This window comes from Alligator mississippiensis, chromosome 9 (genome assembly GCF_030867095.1).
Source record: "Alligator mississippiensis isolate rAllMis1 chromosome 9, rAllMis1, whole genome shotgun sequence".
NCBI classification, from domain to species: Eukaryota; Metazoa; Chordata; order Crocodylia; family Alligatoridae; genus Alligator; species Alligator mississippiensis.
In genome coordinates, this window is record NC_081832.1 from 71,487,347 (window position 1) to 71,511,022 (window position 23,676).

Here is a 23,676-nt window from a genome sequence, read left to right on the forward strand (position 1 = left end):
TCCAGGACTTGGTTTAGGACTCAGTTATCTTCTAGGAGAAGTATTCCAGCAGGGCTGAAGATGCCTCTTGTCCTTCTATTCATGGCAGAAACTTTGTTCTCAATTCAGCAAAGTCTTTAAACCTTCCTTATATAGGTAAGTGCTTTGCTGAAGAGACATGGTTTGGTGAACAGGCTGTTGCCCAGCACCCTTGGAAGCACTTTTACTACCCTTCAGAATCATATCACTGAAACAGATGACTGGCAACTTCAAGGAAGGGGTCACTTAATATTTCCTTGGCAATGTTTCCTTTCTTTCAAAGGACTATGCTAAGTAATGCTAAATATCTTCCAATCTTCAGGGAAAATTTCACAAGGTGGGCACATCTACATGTGATATGAATGCAGCACAATAAGCTCCAGCACAGTTTGTGCCAGAGTTTATTGCTTCTAGGTGCAGCAGTTCTATGGGCACATGGGACCGCAGCATGTTGAGCCAGGGCAGCACAGCCCCGGCTGGCAGGGAGCCTGGTGGGATCAGCCTGCCAGCCCAGAGCTGCAACCCCCTGGCTCAACCTGCTGTGGAGGGGCTGGCTGGGGCATGAGGATGCTATTGTGCAGGGCTAACACCGGGTAACATAGGGCCTCTGCAGGACATACGAGGAAATCTGGCGGTCACGCCGGATGACAAAGCTAATCTGTTTAACAATTTCTTTGCCTCCATTTTTTTGAGCAGAAACCGGGGCATCCCCCACCGGGATCCCCGACGTACCCAGGGGAGTCTCAGCCAGGCCCAGGGTCAGTGAGGACCTAGTCAGAGTACTTCTGGTGGGACTAGACATGTTCAAATCAGTAGGTCCTGATGATCTCCACCCCAGAGTGCTCAGGGAATTGGCAGAGGTTGTTGCGGGACCCCTGGCACAGCTTTATGAGCACACATGGTGCTCTGGCGAGGTGCCAGAGGACTGGAAAAGGGCCAATGTAGTCCCCATTTTCAAAAAAAGGAGGAAGGAGGACCCAGGAAACTACAGGCCCATTAGTCTTACCTTGGTCCTGGAAAATCTCTTTGAGAAAATTATCCAGGAGCACATCTGAGAGGGACCAGCAGGGGAGATCATGTTTAGGGGCAAGCGGCATGGGTTCATTAGGGGCAGGTCCTGTCAGACCAACCTGGCTGTCTTCTACAACCAGGTCACAAAATCCTTGGATGCAGGTGTCGCGGTGGACGTAGCCTTTCTGGACTTTAGGAAGGCCTTTGACACTGTCTCTCACCCAATTCTCATTAAAAAATTAGTCGACTGTGGCATTGATGCCTACAAGTCAGATGGGTCGCAAATTGGCTGTAGGTCCAAGCCCAGAGAGTGGTGGTGGACAGGTCTTATTTGACCTGGAGGGATGTGGGCAGTGGGTCCCCTAGGGCTCGGTCCTTGGGCCCGCACTGTTCAACATCTTCATCAGTGACTTGGACGAGGGGGTGAAAAGCACCCTGTTCAAATTCGTAGATGACACTAAGATGTGGGGAGAAGTGGGCATGCTAGAGGAGAAGGACAGACTGCAACTAGATCTGGACAGGTTACAGGGGTGGGCAGATGTGAACAGGATGGGACTCAATATGGAAAAGTGCAAAGTATTGCACCTGGGGAGGAAGAACCAGCGGCATACCTATAGGTGGAGAAGTTGTTACCTGCCTAACCAGCCCCTCTGGTAGGGAAATACGTGTAGGCTTCCCTTATGCTTATACAAAATGAACATCCCCACACTTTATGGATACCTACATCCATGGAACTCATTAGCTCTGCAAGTAACTTATTGATGAGCAGATACTTCCCCATTAAACACACAGAAAATAATTTTTCCATTAAGCTTTCCTGACAGATATCGCAACATTCAGTCTTGAGCAGCAATGAGGAGGTGGATCCAATGTTCCATCTCTTCCTGGCCCTTTATCAAGGAGCATTTACAAATCCTGTAGACCACGTCTGTGTTACTAAATCACTCCCTCTCAGAGACGATGACTGGACTTGCCAAATTAACTGCTCAACTGTAATCTACAAAATCACTGAAGTTAAATTGAACCATATGCTCTTCACCATCTGCAGGCTAATAGCGATATACGTACGATATTAAATATACATGTCTAAAGCTATGTCCTGGGGCCTGGCCAAGCTGTGCTCAGCATAAGACCCCAGGGTGGGACTTCATGGAGAAGGAGGGATGGCTTTATGCCACCTTTCCACTCACTGAGCCTAAGGTGACTCTCCAAACATCAGTGTCATGCAGTCATGCAGAAGGAAAAGGCAAGTCTCTATGAAACATCTCCTAGAAACCAAGGAATTAATTTATATAAATATTCACCTGGAGTCCAAAAATAGTGAAGTGCTTGTGCAAAGAGGGGATGGAAAATTTCACAGTCTGGTCCCTTTTCTCCTCCATGTGACTCTAGCCAAAAGAAAATGCTTGGTTTGCTATAGATCACAGAGCAAAATAGACAATATGGAAGCATCCACACAAGCATGGACATTTGATTCCCTAGGGACAATTAGCAGTGGGACATCTTGTACTGCCACTAGTTGCCCCTGGGGAATGCTTGTGCCACATGCCCTCTGGTGCATAGCAAGTTACCTTGGGTAGGGGAGGGGAGGCTGGGGCCAGTACTGGACTCCTGTTGGCTACAGCAGCGATCCTGCCTCTCATAGCCTGGCCAGCAGCCGGAGCATGGCTCCAGTCAGCCTGACTCTGGTTTTGAGGGGCACATGGTACCCCCATGTGTGCCACTCCACTTTTTTTTTGGTATGGTTTTTTTTGGTCCCTAGATATCCAAGGGTCAACCTCCCTTCCCCCCCAATGCTGCTCCCTTGCAGCACAGAGAACAGCTGAATGTGCGGTATGTGGCACCACACATGTGTCTGCAGTGGCACATACCGCACAGCCACGCTTGTCTGGATGTGACCTATATAGGTACATCTAGATTCAGATATCTGGGCCCTTTAGGAAGTTAGTACTTAAAAAGATTTTTTTTTTGATTTTCAAAGTTCTTAATCACTCGTTTAGGCTTCAATCCTGCCCAGTCTTCTTAATGCGCTTAACATGAGTAGTGCTGTCGGTATCTGAACAGTGGGACTGCTCACAATAAACCCATGTTTGTCCTAGGATCAGGGCCTTAGGTATTGAAGTGTTGTGTAAATACCATGCAGAGGACCTATCAATCCTTTTTTGATTCAAGGCTTTATCTCCTTCCCTCTTCCTCCTCTTCCTCAGATACATTCTTCTCTCCCTTACTGTGGAGAGAATCAAAGAAAGCGTGGCAATCTTTAGCACTGTCTGGAGACCTCACCATGTCCTAATCTCCCAAAGAATTTCTTCACATCACGTCACTGTAATTCTGAATATTTTTAATATGTTCCCAACTTTGAGAGACCATATGGTTTGTATAAACTTTCAGGATTACTTCAGAAATGTGCTCATAAACTCTGGATAATGTGCCGGAGAATGTACAGTAGGGAACACTCCTGCCCTGGCAGACATGGAGACTGCATGATCTAATAGGTCTTTTCCGTCTCTAATTTTATTAATGCCATGTGAAAAGTATCCAGAGGGAAAGGAAACAGGTGATTGTGAAGTTGCCTGGTGACCATTAGGTAATTAGGGACCAAAATCATCCCCACTGTGTGGTTTTGCAGGGGAAAGCTTTTATGCATGCCACAGTCTTTGGAAAACCCACGAGGAAGTTTTCATGCAGGGCCATATGATCCAAGTGGTGGGGTTTGACTCTGCCTATAAAGGGTGACATCTAGACCCCACTGAAATCAATGGGAGTTTTGCACTGTTTTCAGTGTAGCTAGGCATTGACTTGAGTTTTATAGGAGTGCAGAATCAATGGTCTTGGTAAAGTTAGGTTAGAAGATGCTAGTCTAGTTACTGGCCCAGCATAGTTTGAGTAGCTCTGTGACAGCAAATGGTTATCATCCTTTTGCTTTAGAAGGGACTCTCTGTCTCCAATTCAAATTAATGAGTATCATTTTTCATGCAATATTAATAGATCACCATAAACTACATTAATTTAGATTTCAAAGTTTATCCTCCCCAAATAACAGTCTATTACATTTTGGCTCAGGTCACTTGCAAATTTGTTCTATTGCTATATTACAAAATGGCCTACAGCCAACCACAGCAGATTACCCTACTAACATTAGGCATATAGCAAACATTTCAATCACTTAGAGCAGTCCAGAAAAAAAAAATAAAAGAAATCTCTTATCCTTTTTTAAATCCTGAAGACTCCACTCACGAAGTGGTTTGTTCTACCATGGTGGCGTGACATGTTTCATGACTTAGGTTGCTTGGAATGATGGAAAATGTCACGTATGGGAAAATGTTTTTCTTTAGGATTTATTTCTCACTAAGTCACTTATTGAAAAAGGAGAGAAAAATTGGAAAGTCAGAAAGAAAAGCAAAGAAATGAGAGCTAGACATGCTTGATAGGAACAATTTTCCAGTCTTCTTTTCTCCTGATGAGTTCTCTGTATGGTTCTCTGAAAGTTACAGTTACATCGTCTGACATTTCTGTTATGTTATTTTGATGCATGCTATATCTGAGTTTGGGGAAGAATAGAAAAAGGACAAAGAGACAGTCTCTGGAGTCCAGTCTCTGCAGTTGTACCTATTTTAGTGTGTCTATTTTTTAAACTAAAAGAGTTAGTGTGTGTATGTACTCACACATAGGAAACATTTGTAAGACTTTAACTCAGAGTATTATATGAGGAGATAAATTACAAACGTACCTATTGGAAGGTGAGAGAGTTCATAGGAACATAGAAAAATAGGGTTGGAAGGGACCTCAGGAGGTCATCTAGGGATATTAAAACCCACCCTTCTTCCAGTCAAAATAACAGACTAAAGAGCAAAATACTATGTAGTAATTGCCATGGATGCTGAATAGTGCCATGAACATCCAGAAGCTTGCCTAGAGCAGGAAAATGGTCCTAATGGATTGCAGCAAGCCCTTTTAAACAGTTGTATGGAGTAAGACTTTTGCCCTCATTGATTGGTAAGAAAATCGAGAAACTTAAGAGGAAAGAATAACTGTTTTTGACTTTGCTTGAGTTGCTTGTAAATGGGAGCATTTACATTTAGCTGTACGTTGCCTTTGTCGTAGATCATCACTGTTCAAGTCACTTGGACAATTACTGAAAATAAGACGAGTGGGAATTGGTCCTGGTTGTTGTTGCAGTTCCTACAGCTCCAACACCACAAGAATTCTGCTGCCATTTATCGTGACCACATTGACATAGGATACTCAGGCTTCGCATGGTGTAGCAGGCCAGCAGGTTTCAATGCCTTTGTCCAGGCTATTTCCATTCTGTTGATTAATAGATAGCTCTACTTTCCAGGGCTTTAAATCAGTGCCCTTCACAGATGTGAGATGCACTAAGCAAACTATTTTTCATTTTTAATTTATATTCTGGGTTTGCTTATTTTTTATTTCCCACGTTCCATTCATCACTTCAGTACATCTGCCCCAAACTGTAAACAGCATTTTTATTGATCTGTAATAACCGAAACAGCTATTTTTATATTTCTATTTCAAAGTCTTCCTGAAAACTGTTGCATTTTCTTACAAGTGAAGTTGGCTACAGAGTTTTCAGAGCGTGTAAAGGAAGTGAATATAGCTGCGTGCAGACAACTGATCTGGGGAGTTCTCTAGGTAATAGATACAGTTATATAGAGTATAACAATACTTTCCACTTACGTAGTGCCTTATAGCCAGGTTTCGAGAGGTGTTGGAGACATAAGTTCCCCTTTACAGAAGGCTGTGTGTGTCAATAGCTTGAAAAAGGAAATTAGGATTAGCTAGTTTCCTCCTGCACCAGCTCTGGACAGGCCATATGCAGCCCTGCAATGAAGGGAAATTGACTAGGATTAGGTGATCCTAATCAGTTTCCTTTTGCAACCAGATTCATGTGTGAAGGCGAGAGTTTGCTGCAGAAAAGGCATCTGCAATATCTTTAACACACAGAGCCTGGAAAACAGACACAGAAGAGTGCGTGTGTGCGTGCGTGCGTGCGTGCGTGCACACGCACACACACGCTTGAGGGACACAGGGAGCTTAAAAAGACATTAAAAGGAAATAACAGAAAAGGGTAAGTGAGGGGAAAAGGGCGTATTAATAAGGTAGAAAAACAGATGATAAACAGAGGCTGGGAGAGCAGGGGAGAGTAAGAGCACAGAATATAGAACATCAAATTATGCAGCTAAATGTAATGATGTGACTCTCTCAGCTGATTTTGTTGGTGTTATGTGTGTGACTTATTGCCACAATGACATAACACTGGCTTAGGGACCTAGCAAAGTCTGTTAGCATCCTCCAAAGCCCACTGACAGCAACGGGAAGCCTTGCATTGACTTTGAGAGGCTGTGAATTGGTCCTCCTAATACTAGGCAAGTGAACAAAGGCTATACTTGTATGGTGAGTAGGCTAAAAGTAGCATGTCATCCCTGTTTGTCCATTTCTAGCCTCCTTGTTGCACCCTCACTGCTGGAGGATTCCTGTCAGTATGAAGTGGCTCTGTGTCCAGTCCTATTTCCATCCACTTAGTAATGAATCAGTGGGGTAGCTCATGCGATTAACTCAGCACTGCAGTTGGTACTAAAGATTTTCAGAGTGTGACCATGACACATTGCTCAGCTCTCTGAACATACCATCCCCTGCCATCATCTTTCATCTACAAGACAACTGCTGAGTTAGGGGAATCTGTCCATAAATTGTCAGGATCCAGTATCTGAACAACTGCTTAATGGTTCTTGGTATAGCAAGAGAAGTGAGCCTGGGCATTTGGTTGGCTCTGTGAAGACTGTACCCTTCTGCTGGAAGGATGTCTTATGTAGCCAGTCCTTCCCAGTCCGGTGAATCTGAGTAAAGCGCTCCTGTGTTACTTCTTGCAAAGGGTTCATGTAGAGACACAAAAAGGATGAAAGTAACTAAGAAACAAGCATGGAGAGGGGGAGTCACTGGCAGGACACAAATGTCCTCTCTGCCAGCCTTGAGTAGAGCTCCTTGGAGGAGTGATGCAAGCAGGATTTGGCTTCCACACTCTTATATTGGTTTTATGATGGATTCTGGGGTGCAGATCCTCAGCTCTTATGAATCAGAATTGCTTCTTTGAAAATATTAGCTGCTTTATGCAGCTGAAAAGGCAGCTCCTCCACCACACCTTTATCTATGTTATTCTTGATCCCACTGGTCACTGAGTTTTCTCAGCTTCAGGATGTCACTGATTGAATCTCTCCCTTTATTCTTAAATTACCTAATCAGTGGTTAAATTAGATATTTTTTTTGCTTTGCTTTATAGAAGTGGTTGTGTTTTGATGGCTAGGAAAGTGCAGTACAAAAGTAGCATTTGTCTGGACCAATATTTGGTTTAGGGTTTTTTTTAATTCAGCCTGCGTAGGTACTATAGCATTTTCTTATTTCCACCCTTGCCTGTTGGCCATGATGAGAATTTTCCATGTATTTTTCAAATGCCAGAAGAATAACATAAATGACTGTATTAATTGGCTTGCTGGCTCATCCTTTTTAAAATTTACTCTGCTGAATTTAAAATGTGTAGATGTCAAAAGAGCTTTAAAAATTCTTCACTGCAGTTGCTTGGACTATGAAAGCTGAGAGCAACTTGGGAAAAATAGCACTTAAAAGTCAGCACTGCTCACACCAGACGTTACATTGAAATGGTGATTTTTATACCTTCCAACAACATGTGGCTGGATTGACTACGTATTGTTTATAATTATGGGATTAGCCAAAAGCAATTATTGCCAGCTAGGCATTACCATACACACAATGGCCAGATTCTGATTCTACCCTGTTGATCAACATTCATTTCTCTCCTATGCGTGTCTGGAGGAACAGAAAGGAAATAGTGGTTTGGTTTGGTTTTTGTTTTCCCGAAACTTAGAGCCTCATCCCAGAGACATCCCAGAAGCCACCCGCTCCATTTCCTATAGGTCCTCGTCTAGGCTAAACATTCAGCATCTGGTTCGGGAACTGGTTCATCTAGGTGTACACCTTTCTGGCCTTTCAGAGTGGTTCACGCAACAGCATCCACAATATTTATGATCCAAAGAGTTTGATCATTCCAGTCTTCAGATTTGTTTACCAAGAAGAAAAAAAAGCTTTCTAAAAGAGAAGTGCCTGTTATTGCTACAGACCTCTTCCATTTGGTTCAATGATACCCCTTGAGATGTATTTGGATTCCTTTCCTCTGCTGAAACAGCTGCTGTTACTGGTTTTTGCTTAGCCTGAAAATGTTTATGCAAGTGTCTGGGTGTGTGAGTGCATGTTCCCGAATGATTGATTCTCGCATATTTGCAGGAGCACACGTAGCGTCTATCGGAAACTGATTTCCTTTCAACCTCAACATCTGTGGGTCTGCCTGAAAGCCGAGCTTTGCGTGAGTACGTCACGGTATTACGACAATTTACACATTGAGTTCAGCTCCAAACTGATGTTCCAAATTCAATTGATATTTACAGTGTAAATACCTTTTCCCCTCCAGTTTAACAACAAAACCAGCTTCACATAAACTACTTGAAAGCTGAGTTAGTGGAGGGATGCAAGCTAGTATACACGCTTCAGGCTCCATGCAACACATAGCTGTTTGGAAAAGTCCTTTCCTGAGCTGCCCAGAGCACAGACTTTAATCAGAGAAGCATTTGCCATAGAGTTGGTGCCACCACCAAAGAACTAATGAATCATCATGAATCAAACGAGTTGTTGGGAGGTGGCATGATCAAGAAGGTGGGGCTTCACTTAGGAGTCGGGATGCCTGGGTTCTTTGCCCAGCTTTGCCACAGGCTTGCTGTGTGAAACAGCTCTTTTCCAGCTGCCTTTTCCCCTTGCACAACCCTTGTCTACTTTGAATGGAGGCGACTTTCCTGGTACATACTGACTCACTGCTCCAAAGAAATACTTCTTTAAAAATGCTTCAGGTTTGACGAACGCTTGCGGTTGCCAAGGCAGGGTTTTGATTCCTGATAATGGCCTTGGCACTGGAACCCTGTGATCCCACAGTGTCTGTGACCCATACTGGTTAAATAATGCATTACTACAGACATCTTTTAATCCCTTTATGGAAGAGTGTAGTACCTTTGACATGTGTTTGCTGGCCACAGTCAACTCTAAGCAAGGCCTGAAGGAAAACTTTTGCCTTCAGTGGCTGTGTCTACAAAAGCGGTGGACTGAGCAGTTGTTACTGTGGAGTCATTTAGTACTTGCATTACTGCGCAGTAGCATCCCCACAGGTTTTTTTTTTTCAGATGCTACTGCACAGTAGCAATGAGCTACTGCACAGTAGCTTGTTGCTACTGTACAGTAGCATCATGTCATGCCTGCCAGTGCTGCTGCATGGTAGCAACTGTGCAGTAGGTCATTGGTACTGTGCAATAGCATCTTGTGTGGATGTGCCCAGTGACTCTTAAGAAAACTGAGAGACAGAAAAAAAGAAAGGAATTAAAAACAAAACAACCCCAAACCCTGGACCTGACATCTCCTTTCAAGCAGCTTGGAGGAAGAAGGGTTTCCAAGTAGGTTTATGGTCCTTTTGTAGTAGACCATCATGGCTAAGTCAATGGGAATGCTCCTGGGAAAAAGGCACATGGGGTTTGGCTTTGGTTGTGTATTTAAATCCCTGATAAGAGTTCTGCTGCAGTTCACAGTGCAACGTTGATAAGGACTGCTGCTAGGATTCAGGCAACGTAGCAGACCAACCAATTTCAGTTGGACCCTGCAGATCCTGTTCTCATAGAAAAGTAGGATTGGAAAGAACCCCAGGAGGCTGTATTTAGTCCAACTTCCTGTTCAAGGCAGGATCACCCCTATCTAAACCATCCTATAAAGGTGTTTGTCTAACCCAAGGGAGCTCAACCCTTGGCCTGTGGGCCATATCTGGCCCATGGAGCCTTGTCATCCAGCCTCTGGGCCTCCCCACAGCTCCAGAAATTTGTTTGGGGGGAGGGGCATTATTTGCTGCTCCCCTGCTCTCAAATTTCCAGGTCTGTGGGAAGCTCCACGGGCTGGATAATATGGCTCAGAGTGGGATCAGGCCAGTGTGTGCCTGGATCCAGGCTCATGAGATCAGGCCACAGTGCTGACCTCAAGCACCAACCCAATGCAGGATCTGGCCCAAGGACTGATACTGAGCCACTCATCGAGCTGGCAGGGTCACAACTTTGGGTACCACTGGTCTAACCTTTCCTGCCTGGGGCAGGGGGTCGGACCTGATGATCTGGTTAGGTCTCTTCTGACCCTAAGCACTATGAAACTATGAAACCTATTCTTAAAATTGCATAGAGAACCCTCTCATGCAACTACTAGGCACAGGGCCTAGTAACATCAAGAACACCTTAGCTTGTGGTAGGTGGAGAAGGAGGATGAGGCCTCTGTCTGTTGTTCTATTGACAATTCAAGAGTTTAACTTCCCAGGTTTTAAGCCAGTAACTTTCACTGGCATTACACTGAATAAGCTAACCCACAAGAGACACTTGGAGACAGATGCATGTCTTAAAGCCAGATCGTTTCCAGGGCTGAGGTACCTGAGCATGGACAACAGGTATGTCAGACGGGAAGTCACAGCTTAAAGCATCCCTGCAGATGCAGGTGCCTGTTTCTTCCCTTGCAAAAGAAGGTAACAGTGGCTCCTTTCTTTCACAGCAAAGCTACAGGTGGGGGGGAATGCATCCATCTTTTTTATATAATTAGCTTGGTCACGGGACTAGATGGGGATGATTTGGGCTTTATGCTGTATCTCCCACCTCCCAGGTCAGTGCACTAACCACCTGGCTGGGGTGTTAAAGCTGTTACCAGTGTATAGAGAAGAATTCAATCAAGACAGGAAGGAAGAGAAGGCAAACCACTGTGTAAATCATTGATTGAGCTGTAACCCCAGAGAGGATGAGCAGGTTCCGATCCCTGCTGGAAGGACTGTTGATGGATTTCATCTAATTCCTGTTTAACTTAAAATGTGTGATCCGATTTGTTTACCCAGGGAAAAAAAAACACCTTTCTCTTAAGAAATAAGTCTTTATTACTGCTCATGACTTCGTCTGTTTGGCTCTGTGGTACCCCTTGAGAGACATTTAGATTCCTCTTTCCTGCTCAAGCATCTGCCATTTCTGGCCACTGCTCAGTCTGAAACTGTGCACAGAAGTGTCCGCCTCAGTTCGTGTACCTACGTGACTGGAAGTGGCCACAAAACGAGGTTTCCAGTTTGCTGGAAATGTCAGGTGTTTAAAATCTGGTTTGGGGCTGAATCAGACCAAACTGGAAAAAGAAAAAAACTAACAGAATGGGAAATGTCCCAGGGAACAGAAATGCCAATACAACATGCTTTTAAACCCCAAACCTGGTGTTTCTCAAAGACAGTGGTGTTCTTGGAAATTGTAGCTGGTCAGTGAAACTGACGCTCTTGTCAGTTTCATCGCTAATAGCAGGACAGACCCTGATCAGTGTCAGGTTCAGCATCAGCTACTGACTCTGCAGCTTCTGGGCATACTGGGACTGGGGAAGCACAGACTGGGAGCCAAACCCAGGAGGTCTATCCTGGTTTTGCAGCAGGGAGCCTGAAAGCAAACATTGAAATGAGAGGTGAAGTGGGCAGACGGGTAAGGGATAAGAGTGCCGCGGCCTTGGGAAGAAGCCCAGTTGCTTTATTGTTATTGATGCTTAGTGCAAGGTCTGTTATCCAGGGGAATAGGAGCGGAAAGTTGTGACCTTCTGGGGACTTTGACTGGGCTGTGCCAATGCTCCTGCTGGGACCAAAGCCAGAGGTTCCTGGCTAGAGGGTCTTGCCCTGTGCTCTGGGTCAGACTGAGGCGAGTCACAGAGAAGTGGGGTTGGAAGGCATCTCTGCAGGTTATCTAATCCAATGCCCTTCCTGAAGCAGGATCATCCGTATCCAAACTGTCTCATACAGCCATAATCTAAACTCTACATAAAACTGCCTTCAACCCTGAAAAACACAGGCCTAACGCCCTGCTCTGCCACAGGGAAAGCAGGGGAACTGCGGCACCCAGTGTCCTGCTTCTATGCAATGCTGTATTTGGGCTCAGGAAGGGGTTTTACCCCATGGTCCGATTGATACAGACAAGAGGCAGGTTGCCTTCTCTGGTAGCAGGGGACATGGTACACTACTCGGGACCTCATGAGTGTATATTGACAACAGAAGCAGGACGTTGGCTGCCTTGGCACAACATAGACTGAGCACCTGAACCCGCCCCAGGGAAAGCAGGGGACCAAGTTGAAGGTCATCTTATGTTGAGTGTAGATGAGGGGTTGTATGGGACAGTTTGCACAGGACTGATCCTGCCTCAGGCAGGGGGTTGGAGTAGATGTGACCTCCAGATGCCCCCTCCAGCCCCACGTCTCTAGGATCCTATGAACCCTTTAAAAGCATCTGGCTATAAGCTATCACTGCTGGGCAGCTCTTGCCGGAGAGATCCCTATTCCAGTGCCCCTGATCCCCAGCAACTGAGCAGATGATTTAAGATGGAGCAAGACCAAAGATGGCTCTAAGCCCCCAGGAGAGGGCTGGTTTATCAGCAGGGATTCTGGTGAAAAAAAATCCCCAATTTTCTGTTTAAAAAAACCAAACAACTCAAAAATCCACATTTTTCCATGCTTAAAATGAAACACCACTATATCTATCTATCTATCTATCTATCTATCTATCTATCTATCTATCTATCTATCTATCTATCTATCTATCTATCTATCTATCTATCTATCTATCTATCTCTAGATGTGACCTACCTAGGGGATGCCCCTACCCTGCCTATAGATATAGGTATATCTATAGATAGAGAGAGAGAGAGAGAGAGAGATAGATCTATCTCTCTATCTATCTGTAGATAGATCTCTCTCTCTGTCTATAGAGCTATCTATCTCTGTACCTATCTATCAATATAGATATAGATATACCTAGATTGGTAGTGTTTCATTTTAATCACAGGAAAATGTGGATTTAGAGTTACTTTTTCTTAAACCGAAAATTGGGGATTTTATGAAATCAGAGAAAACCAGGATCCCTGGTTATCAGGGACACAGAGCCCCCCCCCCCCCGTTGAGGCAGGAGCCCCGCTGGAACGCGCTGACTGCGGGGCTGTGATCTCACTCGCTCACGTCATCTGCAGAGAAGGGGGGACCCCGTGACGTCACGCCGCAGGTGGTGGGGCGGGAAGGGCTGTCCCCGCGCGGGGCTGGAGGGGGTCGCAGGGGATGCCCCAGCCGGGCTGGGTGCGGGGGTTGCAGGGCCGCCCCCTCCTCCCCGGGCCGGGCTGCCGGGGGCAGGGGCAGCGCTGTCCCGTGGCCGCGGCTTCCCCGCCCCTTCCCCTGCCCGGCTCGTATTTAAGCGCCGCTCCCGACCCCGCCGCGGTCTCGCTTCCCCCCGGCCGGCCCCATGCAGCGCCCCGCGCCGCCGCCGCTGCTCCTGGCCCTAGCCCTGGCCCTGGCCCTGGTGCTCAGCCTGGCGGGCGCCGTCAAGTCCCCCTACCAGCAGGTCCTGCAGCACAGCCGGCTCCGCGGCAGGCAGCACGGGTAAGGGGCTGCGGGGCGGGCAGGGCTCGGGGCCCCTGGGAGCGGGGCCGCTACTTCGTGTCCAGCCCTACTTCCATAGCTGTCAGGGGCTGGACGGGGGTCCAGCCCCCCTGCGCTGGCTGCGATCGGGTTGTGCCTGTGTGTGTGTGTGTGATCTCACGACAGATTGATGTGTGTGTGACAAGTTTCTTCGGATAGATGTGACATCTTTTATTAGACCAAGTGAGGAGTCGGAGGGGGAGGGGGGGGGAACTTCTTAGCAAGCTTTCACCCTTCATCAGGCAGAGGGAGTCTTTGCTGGTTTGAGACTCCAAGGAATGAGAGGAGCTAAAAGTGTGGCAGGGTGTCAGTGGAAATGTATATATGTGGGTGTGATCTCGCTGCGTGGATTGCTTTTGAGGGCACGGTGCCACAGAAGTGCTGGTGGCTTTGGCACAGCCTAGGTTTGTGGCTAGCGTGGCACAGAGGGCAGGCTAGATTTGCACCTTCTAGACTAACCCAAGTAGTATCTCATTCACATCCATCTCTTGGGATTAGTTGTGTGTGTATGATTTACAGGGCACAGTCCCATCGAAGTGTGGTTGCCCTTGGCACACCCTGGGATTCAGGTTTACAGGTAACAGAAGGCAGGCTACATTTGCACCTTCTAGACTAACTCAAGTAGCATCTGATTCACATCCATCTCTCAGGATTGTTTGTGTGTGAGAGAGAGAGCTGGCAACACAATCGGGATTATTTGCATGTGTATCATATTTAAAGGCACGGTCCCATAGAAGCATGGGTGGCTTTGGCACAGCCTAGGATAAAATGGAATAGAAGGCAGGCTAGATTTGCACCTTCTAGACTAATCCAAGCAGTATCTAATTCACATCCATCTCTTGGGAATAGTTGTGTGTGTATCACTTTTAAGGGCACAGTCCCATAGAAGTGTGGTTGGGTTGCCATTGGGACAGTCTAGGATTACAGCTTGCAGGGAACCAGAGGCAGGCTAGATTTGCACCTTCTGGACTACCCCAAATAGCATCTAATTCATATCCATCTATCAAGTTTGTTCCTGTGTGTGAATGTGAGAGAGATCTGGCAACTCTTTCTCAGGATGATTTGTGTATCACTTTTCAGGGCACGGTCCCATAGAAGCACAGGTGACTGGTACAGTCTAGGATTAGGGCTAGCATGGCACAGAAAGCAGGCTAGATTTGCACCTTCTAGACTAACCCAGGTAGCAGCTAATTCACATCCATCTCTCAGGACTGGGGGAGGGGGCGGGGGAGCTTTTCAAACTTGGAAGGGGTGGGATGAGCTTGTTGGCTATACCCTACACTAAGGATGGGTGCAGCAATTTCAGCATCTCCATAGTGGTGTTTAATTGAAGTATGCTGGGGGTCAGCTACAATCCCTTCATTCAAGGATGATCTCTACTACAGCTCATTGGTGGGTCTTGAGATGATTTAAGAGTCCAGTCCTCAAGCCACAGATCTGTCCTCAGAAGTTGCAGGTCTTTCTTCAGCGGAGAGTAGGCTGCAGGGCATCCCATTGTGGGGATTGCCTGTTGTCCCACATGGGAAAAGTGTGATCTTCCTTAGACTCAGTAAATCTCCTGTGTCTTTAAAAGAAGAAACAACTTTTTGGAAAATGTTTCCCAAGCTGAAATTTTCAGTCCCTGAAGTTTTTAATGCTACCTGGTCCCATTCAGACCTAATCTATTTTAGACCAGACTCTTTCTTTGGGTTAAAAAGCACCTGAGTTCTTCAGACAAAAGACACTTGGCCAGAAAGCACAAGGCATGTGTACACGTGCGTTAATGCGCCTTTTCTAATGTGCGTTAAATTTAGTACCTCCAATGTGAGGTACTAAATTAACATGCATTAGGCTATGCTAATGTGCAGTAGCACATTTGTACACTTTTGTAATGGACACTTAATGCATAGTAGACTATTTTACTGTGCATTAGCGTAATGTCACAGTTTTCTATGTGACGCTTTAACGCCCAGTAAAATAGTCTACAGCATATAAAAGCGCATGTGTAGATGTGCCCACAGTGTTATGTTTGCTGCCATATTGGACAATGCCTGCAGTACTTTCTATATTTAAACAACGTACAACTCAGAGTTAAAGAGGTGAGAGTGTGACACAAAGTGATCATAGTGATCTTGTGTGTTTAATTTTTTCCATAACATTTGGGTATTGCAGAAGTCACTTTAGACCACTTCATGCTTTCATATCTCCATGTATCCCATTAAGAGAGTGCATATTTAGACTGCAAGCAGAGATCTTAGCTGCTGCATTTTTTTTCTTTTCTGTGAAGTCCCTGGGACAGATTTGGTAGTAGGGTGTTAACTTCTTGGAGTAGGCACTCAGTCTCTTTCTGTTTGCTTCCTGCTGAGTAGCAAGTGTGTTCTCAACACCTCTCTTCATAACAACCAGATCTTGACAAAGCACAAGGAAGAGCAAATCTTGCCAGTATATTTTATGAGATTTTTGCATGATGTTTTAATTAGTCTTACATTTGGTTGCTTTGCAGACTTGAGTTGGCTCAAAGGTTGCTTCTGGTTTCATTTCCTTTTTACAGGCTACAAAATAACAGAAATTATTTGCATACGATTATTTTTTCCTTTGTCAACTATATAGCATTATACATAAACCTTGTCAATAGATCTTCGTTGAATTGGACAAAAATTGGACAGAAGTAATACCTTTCTTTAAGGCTAAACCTTCCAAGGTGAAGACTATTCGAAAACCACATGGTTATAGGCTGGTAACAAGTTACTGATCCTGTTTGCTCCCTTGTAGAGACGTTATTAGGTATGACAGTCAGTTCTCACAGTTGCAATGGTGACTCACACTTCTTTTGAGATTTCACAAGGAACAAAACAGTGGTGAGTTGGGTGTTGAGATGCTGATCGAAAGGTAGGTGTGGATCAAACTGGGTATAGCTAGAGCCAGGACCATGATAGAATAAAGGATAAAGGAGTGTAAGGTTGGAATTTGTAAAAGGGCATCTTTAATTTGACGGTCTCAGCAAGTACAGATCCTTGGTAGGCAAATTCTATACTATCATCTATCTAGAAGATATCTTGATTGTCAAAGTCTTACTGTAAATTATATAAATCTGATGTTCTTGATCTACTTAAGCCTTGAAACCAAACAATACCCACATTCTCCTACTAACTTCAATATAGAAGTGAGCACCTGGCACTTGGGAAGTAGCCACAGCACTGTCTGCTTTAAATGAATGTATTTCTCTGGCGTTCTTTCATCTCAAAAGAGAGAAGAAAGTTGTTGCCAGTTCAATCAATAGAAATACAAACAAGCGCCTGCAACTGTTTTCCTAGCTGAATGGGCATCCGAGATCTTGGTGGCAATAAACCAGCATGGGAGCATTCAGAGATGGACGGATACTCCATGAATTGTACTATGCTGTCCAGATTTGGCCTGCCAGTCCATTTCTGGTCGAGGGACCTAGAAAAAACCACTCAGTTTGCTCAATAAGCTACATTTTTGGATGTCTGCTTATACACGTAGCCAACAGCAGACACAATGGGAAAACAACCACAGGGTTCTTGGACATAAGATACATTGATTATGGTCTATAAAGAGCTCAGAAGGGATCCCATGATCCAATGATGTGCAACCAGATGTTGCTGCAGGTTGCTCTACTCCATGACTATCTCTACTGAAATGAATAGGATTATGGGTAGCAGAATCTTGCTCTGTAGAAAAAAAACCATGTCTTTTATATATATGTTCCAAAAGTACTTGAAAGACCAGATAAAACTAGCTCTGTAGTAACCAGACTTGTCAAGGATGAGTACTGGAAGGATTGTCCACTGCTATTCAGACAGACATCGAAATCCAGGAGGTAGCTGGAGTGTCCTTGTAAGGGTAGTCCAGGGAGACTGAGTCACAAAGGGCAGCGATATAGACTACTTGGGACCAGATCTCCACCGATGTCAGCCGGCGTGGAAATCAGTAAGGCTTCCCCGGTTTATACCAGCTAAAGTTTTGGCCTTCGATTGACTTAATATTTCTCGTTTAGAAAGTAGATCTTCCTTTCTCCCTGCGTACCTGGCATTCTGTGTGTAAAATGAAGCAAATGCTTCCAAGCAAAAATGCACAGCTTTTATTGGAAGTGGCAGCAATGCTGGAACTGATGAGCGCAATTTGACAAGGAGCTGAGGGTCCTCAGCTTTTGTTGACTTTAGTGGGAGTTGAGGGTGCCCAGCACCCAGCAGGATGGGTCGGTGTCTCTACAGCACAATGCTGCAGCAAAGTCAACAAAGGGCTTCTTGAAGGCAAGCCAGGCTCCAGCTGAGACCAGCAGTGCGTTTAGCAAATGTATAGCAGAACCTCACATTAATTCACACTAATGAGGTGGAGATCAGTGATTTGGGGAGAACTGAATTTTGTGCAATGAGAAGAAAGCAAACAGACCTACAGGTGTGGGGGAGAGGAATCCCCACTGCACGCCCCAAACTCCTTGGTTAATGAATGGGCTGGGTGTCATTTATCATAATACTTTAGAGCACATTTGCAATGGGCTGTAGACTCTTTTGTCCATGGAAATCTAATGTGAGGCCACTATAATATTTTAGTCATCTTCCCCACACCCCGGGGCTTTGGCTCAGTGAGGAAGAGCAGTCTTGTGGGGTTCTGAGCCCTTCTTGATAGAAGGTGCTGTGCCTTAGCCTGTGCTTCCATGCAGTGCTGTCCAGGACAAGGTCCATGGTTGCACACTACCCTGGCTGCTTTTGAATCTGACTGAATGGTGCTGACCACCCCTGACTCCTCCACCTTCTAATGTGCCTCTCTGGGGCAGGAGTCGGGGACAGTAGTCAGATGCCTGACCCAGGCAGTCTCAATTCTGTAAGTAATACACTGCATTTCCAGCTTTGCCCATGTCTGCCTCCTCCTCCCAGAATCAATATATTTTAGTGCACAGGCCCAAGGGATTGGGACTCGTACAGTCAGCAGGGCCTCTTCAGGATGGGCTGGGCACTCTGGCTATTATCCATGGGCTGCGGAATCAGGGTTGTGCATAAGGTCTTTGCTGGATCAGGGTTGGCACGCTCAATACCATTCAGGATCATGATTGATGGCTGCTGTCCACTTCCACCTGGTAAACTATGCTATAAAAATGTTATTGTGTTGTAACAGAGGCTCATTTTAACCGTCCGTAATTCAATCAGTAATACGGGTCTAATGCCATGAATGGAATGGGTCTAATCTAATCTTCAGATAAAAGAACGTTTGTTTTAAACCAATTCAATCCACATTAGTTCAAAGACTAGTAAATACTGTTCTCTCTTTTTAGTATTAAAATGAAGCCAAATAGCCATCTTGATTACATTTATTTTAAGATATTCACCCTATTATGCACTCTATTGAGTTTTAATCTACATCCATAATGGGAATACCGATGCCACTGTAATTGTAACTTCATTTTTTTTAATGACTGGGGGTGGGAGGTGGAGAAAGGTCAAGACTTTGCGCTCAGGAAAGATGGAAAAAGCCCTGGTCTCATGAAGAGAGAGCTCTTTCAGGGCATAGCATCATTTATAATAGTCATTATATATTCTGATCTCTTAGAAATTTAAGTTGCAGCTATAACAAGATTCCTTCTCCATAAACACAGTACTGCTTTTCAGACCCTTTTCAGTTCAGGCGTCGCTTAATATTCTATATATGAGTGAGTAAGAAGCTTACAATATCTTGTTCTATCTGTCTTTATCTATAGCCCCAATGTGTGCGCTGTGCAGAAGCTTATTGGAACAAACAGGAAATACTTCACAAACTGCAAACAGTGGTACCAGAGGAAAATCTGTGGCAAATCAACGTAAGTACTTGAGAGGCATCCAGAAATCTCAGTAAAAAGGTGGTATTATGGGTCCATGGATTGTATAGTGTTCTTTTGAGAGAGAAGCAGCCATTTTTAAACACATTGGCCGTCACGGATTCCAGCATATGGCCTCTTGCTGTGTATACCTTTAAGATCTGTTTCATTACAAACTCTGTTAGCCACATTCTGATGGCTTTTTGAACAATTTAATTTTGGGGAAAGGGCGTGTATACCTATCAGATGTATTGATACCTTGCTAATTGGGCTGCCTTTCTGGGCACAGACTAATTTATCAAGAGTTGGGAGGCTGAGCCATAGATCAGTAACCTTTGTAGTGAGGACTTAAGTGGTGCCCTTAGATTCATTTGCCCCTTGATGAACAAACATGAAGACGCTTCTCTCTCTTTTATGCCTGAAGAATTGATTTATCATGTATTTGCTTCTGAATAAATATTTGCTCCTTGGTTGGTTTTTTTTTTCCTAGCTGTAAAATGAGGGTCCATCCTGCATCACTTTGAGCTGTTAAGGATGGAAAGCCAAAGAGGAATCCAAAGTTGAATGATTCATTAAAGAATTGAGATATCATTTTTTATCCTTACAGAGCTCTCAGTGCTGTAATGAAGTATAGATCAGATGTTTCCTAGTAACTAACTTTGCCTTTTCCTCCCCCCCAACTGTTTTTCTATAAAGAAGCAGTGCAGAGCTGGTGGATATTAGAGGCACTTCCTTGTGGTTTTGTGGAAGGGGAAAATAGCACAGGGGGCAGGGAAGGGGGAAAATGTCAGTTTTAAGTCAATGTTTTCAGATGACTCCTCCAGGAAAATTCATTAGGCTTTCAGATCCATCCTACACCCAAACCTGCAAACAATAATATGTAAGTAGTTATTGCACAAAATGGTGTGGGTAGCCAGCTTCCGCGCATTCTTTTGAAAGGTGCAGTCTGCACACGAGTTATAACGTGCGACCCAGCTGGCTGCCAGACTCTTGATGAAGTCTGTCTGTCTTTCAAGAGACATCGCCTTTGCAAGGTCATGCAACCTCTCCGAATGTCGTAATGGGGCCTGAGCTGCGCCTCGCAGAAGCGTGTGAAGCTGTGCCCGTTGCAATTTTATTGGAGCTAGTTCTGTGTTTTCCCACGCCAAGACTGAATCAAGATTTCCATGCAAATTTGACATAAATGAAAGCATTAGCAATTTCATTTTGATTGAGATCATGTGTAGAAAAATCATTTCTTCAATGGAACTGACATCAGAAGATCATCCAGATGTTTGTCAGGACATTTGGGAAAGTATTTAACAAGCATTATCCAATCCAGCACTGAATCAGGCCTATTACAATAATCTTTCTCTTGAGCTGAGCTGAAATGAACTCTGTTTCCTGGCTAAGCAGCAAACTGAGAAGTCTTTCACTGTTTTCACCTGAAGGGACTATCTGGATTTTAAGTTGGCTGCTAAAGAAAACACTCGAGTGGTTCAACTGCATGTGCAGAGCTTCATGTTCAGTCCCCTGTGTTTCTTGTTTGTATAATGAAGAGGTAGGAAAAACAGAAACCACCACTCTTTATGGTTTCTGGTCTTTCAGTGCATTACCGCTAAATGAATGCATTCCCTAGTCTTCCACATGAAGTTAAAACTGGAGAAGCATTGTATGATGTTATTCAGCATATACAGTAATAATGTAAGGTTGTCCTAAGCCAAAATGTTGACTACGAGAAAATGCTAAAATACAAAATCCCACCCCCCCTCCCAAATCAGAGAGGATGAGCAGGGATTAGCGATGTTGCAGCATCTCGCACCTCAAGGAGATGAGGGCTTTTGTGAAACAAACTCTAGCTAGATTGGTACCTGTTCCAGAGCCTTGAGTTAGGAGCCTACACTGCACATACAGTGCCCGGGGAGACTTGGGCATCTTTCATCCCTGATCCATTTTGCCTCAGTGGAAGAGAGCCAAAGTGCAGGAGAGATGTTCCTCCATATGTTGGAGGGGTCTAAAAACCTGTTTCTGAGAAGCTCTCCCAGGACAGCTATCTATTAAAGATGCTGCAGCCTGGGGTTAGGTCACTTTTTTCCAGCTAAGGTGTGTGGGGACCATAAGCTCTTCCCCAGGCCAGCCCTGTATCCCTGCCTCCTTCCTGCCACACGCTGTGGCACACACCTCTTGCCAAGGTGCCTTGGGATGTGTGGGTTGGTGGATTGCTCAGGGGGTATTTGGCTCATAGTTGAATACAAAATTATCTATATGTAAAAACCAAAATCCCCTTCTACTTAATTCCCCTTCTCATTTTTCTGCATAATAAATATCATGTTCCCAGTGAAAGATGCCTGGAAAACATATTGGATTATGGCTGTAGGATTCATATACCAGGGATTTGGGCCTCCCTCTCTAGACAAGTTGCTTTAGTCATTTGTCGGTTTAAATAAGGTCACTTTAATCATCATCTCATGTATTGAGATGTCTGGGAGAGGCCACACAAGTTATGGAGTTAAGATCCTCTCTGTGATTTAGAGAGGGATTTTCCCTGCATGGGAAAGTGTATGAGCTGCTACAACCCCAGAGGAATACTGACTTCCACTCGCTGTGGGCTAAGCAGGTTTACTTGGTGCCTTCTTGTTGAATGCAGTTGTAAATGACCTGATTTAGCCACCCCTTGCTCACTCAGTGACTCATCCCATTGATATCAGTAGCCCATGTTAACGGGTTGTAGTGTGCTACATCTAAGTGGCAATATCCATCCCCAGAGGATCACCCCTGCAAATCCATGAATAAATGCGTGATTGTTTGTGCATCACTTCTTTGTAGAAATGATATTTTCTTTACTCCAGTGGTATAGCAGCTGGCTGCTTCTGATGGTGAGCATCGTGTCAGGTAGGCTTCTATCCTGAATGTCCAGCATTTTGGACTATTCCTGCAGAAGACTTTAGGGCAATATGCTAGATCTGATGAGTGATGATAGAAACTTCAACACATGCATCAAAATGTGGCTCTAGCCCTCTTATCTGTGGTTTTTGGTGTTCTGACCCATCCAAAAGAATTAGATTACATTATTTGGAAGGAATTAGATGAAGGGTTTATGTGCATGCCATCACTGCATTGTTTGATGATGATGAAGTAGAATTAGATGGTTGGCAAAAAGTTAGACTTAACTTTGATTTAATGAGCATTAAAACAAGCTCTTTGTTTTGGTAATTAACTACTTTTACACTGTTGGGTATCTAGTCTTTCCAAGGGCAAAGGGGTATTTTATTTAATATATTCCCATACCTCTGTGTTTATATTTCCATGAATCCCACGCACACTACCCTCATGATAATGCTTTTTTAAAACGATAAATATAATTCAACTCCAGACTTTTATCTTAAGGACAAAGAGATAACTTGGCTAACTTTGGATTTAAGCCCTTGAAATAATTGCTAGTGGCATTATGATGGTCATTTAACACTTCCCTGTCTTCCTGGGCTAAATTAACATTCTCCTTTTGTTGGATGTGCTTTCCCTAGTTCAGAAAAAAAAAAACCCCAAGTCTCTGGCACTCCCTTTATAAAACAGACCAGATGGGTTTTATTACAGGAAATTATTACAAATAGATCTTTATTCAGTAATGTATGATTATGCTTATTTTTATTACCTTGAAAAATGCACTTAAAATTAAATTTTAGGAACATAGTGGCAAAACAATGACTGGGTGGGGGGAGGGGGGAGAGGAATAGGGTAGCTCACTGTGCATAGTGTGGGCTATTTTACGGAACACGGCATTTTGAAACCCAAATCTGACTTAATAACTATAAAGATTTTACTTGAAATCACTCAACAGGGAGGTCAGGAAATTGTGGTGAGAAAGCATTGCACAGTGCATGACAAATGCTCTTTGTATGAGGGCATTCTGACGGGCTTGCTTACTTAACTCGCATAGTTGGCACCCACCTCGCAGAGATACAATGATCTGTAACCAATGATCCAACATCATAGACAGAGACTGTATTTGGCGGATTCGAGGGTTTTCAAGTAGAATACCACCAGCCTGCTCAGTAGGTTAGGAGCGGATTTAATGTTGCAAACTATGCTATTGGCCATATAAGAACAAAACTTGGCCAAATGCTTACAGTCTTTGCAGTCTCATGTGGGTTCATGGGGCAGTATGTATATTCTGGGTCAAATTCTGCCTCTAGCTTGAATGAGCTTGCAAAATATAAAAGCAATAGATGATTTTTGGTGAGGTTTTGAACAAACAGAAGGCTCCAAATACAGGACCACGTTCTGCCCTCTGTTACATCCATGCA

The 23,676-nt window shown here is 44.5% G+C and overlaps 1 protein-coding gene across 1 annotated transcript in view; it reads left to right on the forward strand.

Annotated features, from left to right (window-relative positions):
* The first annotated feature begins 13,388 nt into the window (after positions 1-13,388).
* Positions 13,389-23,676, forward strand: part of TGFBI (transforming growth factor beta induced) — a 33,564-nt gene continuing 23,276 nt past the window's right edge. The window contains exons 1-2 of the mRNA XM_006276411.4: positions 13,389-13,563; positions 19,298-19,396. Coding sequence (XP_006276473.2) covers positions 13,427-13,563; positions 19,298-19,396 — 236 coding nt within the window. The 5' untranslated portion in view covers positions 13,389-13,426. The remainder of the gene's footprint in view (positions 13,564-19,297; positions 19,397-23,676) is intronic.